General features: G+C 29.0%; 1 protein-coding gene across 1 annotated transcript in view; it reads left to right on the top strand.

Annotated features, from left to right (window-relative positions):
• The window catches only part of LOC106475969 (eukaryotic translation initiation factor 4 gamma 3-like), a 17,699-nt gene that overhangs the window by 7,939 nt on the left and 3,544 nt on the right, over positions 1 to 6,216 (top strand). Inside the window, exons 6-9 of the mRNA XM_022379961.1 lie at positions 2,582 to 2,680; positions 3,863 to 4,016; positions 4,698 to 4,795; positions 4,919 to 5,037. Coding sequence (XP_022235669.1) covers positions 2,582 to 2,680; positions 3,863 to 4,016; positions 4,698 to 4,795; positions 4,919 to 5,037 — 470 coding nt within the window. The remainder of the gene's footprint in view (positions 1 to 2,581; positions 2,681 to 3,862; positions 4,017 to 4,697; positions 4,796 to 4,918; positions 5,038 to 6,216) is intronic.

The raw sequence follows: 6,216 nt of genomic DNA, 5'->3' as shown, positions 1-6,216 counted from the left end.
CATTATAACGCCCCCACGGTTTAACTTTAATGTATGTTTAAAGGAAGAGATATTTAATATTGAAGTGTCTTAACCCTATCACCATGGGCATCCTTTATTGCACATGTCACAAGGTTTTAGTGACTTATATTCACAATATTATTAAACTACTTTTTTGTTTATGTTATACAAATTAGTATAGCATAAAATCTTAGCTAATAATCCATATTTTAATAGTATATGTTTTAAATTCTTTATTTTATAAGGCAATATTTAAAAAAATCCTGAATTTCGTCTAGTGTGACACATTTTCTCTAGGCATCTCATCTTCTCTATTTTATTCACCTCCCCTCCAATAAGTGTTAAGTTAAACGTAAATTACCCACTATAAAATTGTCATTGCTCAGACAAACCATAATTTTTATAGCCTTAAGTTTTGTTTGGTTACAAAGCCATCAAATGGAAAATCAGACTCCTCTTGTCACATTCTCTCTTTCAAGATTTGTTAATAGTTCTCTTTTACATTTAATTCTATATTATCTATAACCAATAGAAAGCCAAAATTTTCATTATTCAAATGACATAATATATTACATTGTTTTATGAACAAAGAATTGTCAGTTTCACTGTTAGTACAAGCTTTGTTCCCATGGGAAAGATAACACTAGCTTAGGATGGTGTTGTAATGGCTCTTGTCGCATAGTTAGAAATCCAGAAAAATTGTGAGAGTTAGGGAAAATTGTCTACTTTTTACATGTTATTATTCTTTGTTCTTTGGTGCATTATTTAATTAAATAAACATTATTTAGTGCATTACTACCATTAGTAGGGTTAAGTGTTATCGACAATAGACAGGAAAAAAAAAAGAAGACTCAGGTAAGTACTTGATTTCTTGTTTTTCCCTTTTATTTATTTATTAAAATAAGTAAAATAAGTACTAATAATAATATAATAAAAATGTTTCATGGGGCACACATGCAAACAGCTTGGAGTAGCTCGTGGGTAATGTAATTTAATAGCGTAACGTGAGCACCACTTTCCCCAAGTAATTTACAACTTATAATGGCATGAATAGTATTTAGACATGGTTCAAATGGCATAAAACAATAAAATGTAATTATAAATAGATGTATACTGTTATGAGTTTAAAGCTACTGTAGTTTCATGTTACAAGTTGAAGTCATTCTAGAAGAAGAAAAGGGTAATTTAGATTTATTTTGATTTTTTTGTCGTTACGAGGTTGGTCAAATAGATCAACCTTGTGTAGAGTTATGGTAGAGAAAATAACAATAAAATATAAAGTTTTACTGAAAACTGACATTAGAAATGTAGTTAGGGGTTTTAGAGATTACACAAATCAAATCTGAGATTTTTGAGATGAAGAAAAGTATTTTTAATCTTAACGTGAAAATCACTTTGCACACGGACTACTTAAAACAAATACTCAACATATTTACAGACAAATCTTTTTTTAGTATATTTAAGATATTTCACTAAAAAACGATTTTTTGTATGTGGAAGATTTGTAATGTATACTGAAAGACTGCCAAATTTTGTGAAGATATACATACTATATTAAAAGTTAGTAGTATCAAAATTATAAAGAGTTTATACAAGTACAAAGATGTCATTTGGTGGGTCAAATTGACCTAGACTGTGTTGAAAGAATTAATGTGACAGGCTTCACAATGTTATGCACATTTTTACCACTTTTCGTTAGAGTGGGGTGATCAGTGGAATGTGATAACTGATTAATCATTGAGTTCATTAATTGATTACATTCAAGTCATCAATTATTCTTGCAGGAGACTTGGATAGTTGGAATAATTGAAAATAGTAATAATCAAAAACGATAATTTTGAGAACTGATTGTTTTCGTGAGTCACGACACTAATCAATTAAGCCAAACAACCTTGAATTAATCAAAAAATTTTAATGAGAAATCATAATGGCAACATTTTAGCTACTTTGTTTTTGTGCCATTAATTGATTTAGTCATAATTTTAATTATTTTGTGGGATACCAGTCACCCACTTCTATACAGTTGTACGAAAATGGCCAGTCCTGAAAACTGAAAGGATTAAAGTACTAAACGTTTGTTGATAAAATAAAAAAACAGTGATAAACTTATCACGTGAAAAGGTTTTCTTTACTATATGATTTGATGGGTATTTTTAAAACATTTTTATTTACTATATTAAAAGAGAAACATATAACACATTTTTCAAACAGAACAGTTTGAAGTCTGTGGATAAGTATGCTAGCTGACATCTTTACAATTTGCATATGTCACATTTATTTTCATAATGCAAGACTTAATGTTAATTTCTTACAGTGTTAAAAGAGTAAATATCGCACTTGCTTTTAGATTACTTATTAATTTAATATTTTTCTTAGTTTATGTCAATTGCATTTGATGTTTATTTAGTTAGTTTTAATTTTTTAGTTGAAAAGCTTAGAATGTGTGAGAACTTAGAATAATTCTTACTAGTTTTATAAATCAATAAATTAAAATAGTTTGGGGGAAAAAATGACTAAAATAATTAAAATAATAATTTTCAATATATAACAATAGTAATAATAATAATAAATCATGTTGTAGATGGAGACCTACTTTGAAGCTATGAAACAGATAGTGAAGAAACGGAAAACAAGCTCGCGAATTAGGTTCATGTTACAAGATGTTATTGACCTGAGACAAGTGAGTAATTTACTAAAAGTCCAACTTTCTAATATGTCTTGTGTTGATGTAACAATCGGAATGCATTAATGATTAATGTATAATTTTAAGACTAAATACATTTCACTAATAATAGCACAATTCATAATGTTGTTTGAATAAATTTATGTTCTGAGGATGACTGATATTAGCAGTTATTGCTCATTACAAAGAGGACAGAGAACAGTTAAGACTCTTATTTGAAATCAGATGGTTGTGAAACCAAGTCGTTCTGCTCAGAAATTTTTATAAGCCTCTAGATAACTGGATGTGTCAAAAAGTAGAAAAAAAAATCCCTGCAATGACATTTAATTTTATATAGATATTATATTTTTATCAGTATTTGAATTTAAGAATGTAAGTATTACACCATTAGAAGAGTCATTTAAAATTCAGTTTTATAGTCTACACACAGATTTTGTTGTTACATAGCCATATTTCATCCTGATTATAACAGTTCATAAACAGTATGAATAACTCTTCAGTAGTGATATTCCTATTTATCCCTGATGAAGTAATGTTCATCTTTGGAAAGTTCTTAGGTTATAGGGTTTTGATTATTTTTGTTTTCAGTTTGTTATATTCATTTGTATTCTATGAGAAGAAGTTATATCTTCCCACAGAAATATGGAGCCAAGATTAACTTAAGCTCAGTTGTATTTCCTTTATTATTAAACAAAAGATGTGTCTATTAACTAAAACAAACATTTTGGGATGAATTTCAAGAAAAAATTAAAAGTTTTAATTATTACAAATTTCAAATTGAGCTTTTTCTTTAAGGCAAAAATGTTTTTAAAATTTGAATTTAAATATTTTTTAAAATGTTGATACTTTTTTCCTGTTAAATGATTTATTGTGTAGTTTATATTATTGTGTTCTTTCACTTATAATGGTATTTCACAAAATTGGGAAGGATTTATTGGAATTCTAATAGCAAAATGAAGTCAAGATATTTAACCAAGTATACTCAAAATATCTACAGAATTGAGGGAAACAAAGACAGTTGCATCTGATGTTACCTTTACTGACAAGACCATGATACTAATAAATGAATTATTTGTGAAATTTTCACTTTTTTTTGCTTTTCTCAATTCTGTATGTATGGAGATTCAAAAAGTACCAGTGGTTTCAAGAATTAATTTTATACTCAAAATAACATTTCAGAACAACTGGGTGTCTAGAAGGGAAGATGACAATCCCAAAACAATTGACCAGATTCACTTGGAAGCCCAGAAAGAAGCTCAACAGCAACAACTGCTTCTTCAGCAAGTCCATGTAGCACCACAAAAAAGATCTGAAGAAAGGGAAAGGAGAAAAAGTAAGCTGATTTATTTTATAAAGATTAGGTTAAAATATTAAACATTTTAGCACTATATTCTCAGAGATATTATCTGTGCAAAGTACTTCAAAGGTTTGCACATAAAAACAGTGAAGATAATTAAAGAATTTACTCTTTAAAATTTAATTGAAATAACTTAAATTAATCTATTTTGACAGACAAAGGAGTAGAGATAAAAAGCAAGTTACGAAAGGGACAAAATCATTGCACATATGTGACAAAAGAAATATAGTCTTTTAGAACTCATTATTAGTTGAGTACATATAAAATTTCTGTTGAGCATCCAGAGAATTAAAAAAGTATCAATTTCTTCTGCAATTATGAAAACCAATAATCTTTAATATTAAAGTCCCTGATGACCAGGTTTCATCATTAATGACAAATGTAAGGAACATACCTTTTTTTTACTGAAGATTGGCTACATCTTTTAAATAGTATTTTGTACCATTTATATCTGTTTTAACAAAAGAGAATTAACGTTAAAAGATTTAGAAAGATTCTGTCTTTTAACAATATTGGTTTGTTCCACATGAAATTATAATGGCAGTGCTGTAGATTGCTCTGATTTGGCACTGTAGTGCTGAATATTCAGAAAAATTATGTTTGCTGTGTATTAATTGCATTTCAGGATTTTAAAAATGCTCTTTAACATTGGAATAGGTAGGAATAATCCCCCAGTCTCAGAGGAGGGATGGAATATGGTTACCAGCAGAAGCAAGATCGATACCAGTAAACTCAAACAATTTGCTAAAGGAGGAGTAAGTGGTTGTTCGAATAGTTAGTTTGTGTTTTGCGTAAAGCAAAAGAGAATTTTTGTTTTTAATGTATGTGTGATATAGTCATGAAAGAACCTTTAAATTGGTTTGTATTTTTTGTTTCAGCAAGCAGAGGTAGAGAACATTCAGCTTGGCCCAGGACGTTCTTTTTACAGTTGGGGTAAAGGTAGTAGTGGGGGATCTAAAGGTCAAGGTCAAGATTCTGAATCCAGAACTCCTAACAGGTATGTGAAAATACCCTCTTACAAACTAATGTGATTTGTTTATCTAGATTCTAGATTTTTGTGAAATCTTAATCATCTTGAAAACAGCTGTTGATAAAAGTAATATAATGATCATAGATAAATTACAAGAGAGAACTTATTTTGACCAGATAAAACAAGTAAGAGTAATGACTTTAAGTAATAATATTGCAAGCTTATGATTTTGTTTGCTAGCTACAGTACTAGCAATTGGTTATCTGGAGAGTTCAAAAAATGTACATCCTGGTTTTGTTTAATCTTCAGTATTTATAAAAATCCTTTAAAGAATTGCAAAGTTTAACTTGATGGTAGATATTTGTTTTACTTGTACTTGTCTATTGGGGTTGAATGAAAAAGAGATGAGAAAGAAATGACCCAACAAAACAAAATATACAGAGTAAAATTTGAACAACAGCAGAGAATTCTCGATGAGATTTAAATATATAACATAACTCATAAATGTTTATATATATTTTTAAAATGTTTTGTCTTCAACATTTTTCTACCTTTTAATACAGTGATTATAATTATTATTATTTAAATATTTCCTTGTATGCTACTGTACAAGTGGAAATTTTAGATAATTTTTTAACCAGGTGAAAGATTCTTGTTTTGTTTTGATTAAACCTGCAGGATACTTGTGGTTAATGCATAACGTAACTGACAAGAGAGGTCGCACTTGACTCGCAATCTGAGGGTCGCGGGTTCAAATCCCCGTCACACCAAACATGCTCGCCCTTTCAGTATATATTGGATGGTATGTTGAATGCAGCACTGATTCAAATTAGATGTTTGTGAAGAAAAAATACTAAGTCTATAGTTTTATACGAATTAGAAACTCAAATTACAGATATTGACAAGCTAGAATATAAAATAAGAAAGTCTTATCTTGTCTATTTGCTAAGATATTACTCGTGTAATAAATCATACACAGTGGCACCTCACCCACCTCTTTCCATTTTTGGAAACGTTCACTTAAAAACACTTACTTCTATATATGACATGAATAACCTATCAGAAGCTCAGAAGGTCTAACATACCTAGGGTCATTGTCTTTTTTTTTTAATCAAGATTTTAATGAGGTAGGTTGTGTCTTTAATCTGCTCGATATTTCATACTTTTTTAGACCCAAATACAGCTTAGTTACTATGTTTGATAAAT

Source organism: Limulus polyphemus, unplaced genomic scaffold (genome assembly GCF_000517525.1).
Source record: "Limulus polyphemus unplaced genomic scaffold, Limulus_polyphemus-2.1.2 Scaffold9535, whole genome shotgun sequence".
In the NCBI taxonomy this organism is placed as follows: Eukaryota; Metazoa; Arthropoda; class Merostomata; order Xiphosura; family Limulidae; genus Limulus; species Limulus polyphemus.
The sequence above is the reverse complement of the archived record's forward strand: the minus strand, read 5'-3'. Positions and strand labels throughout refer to the sequence as shown.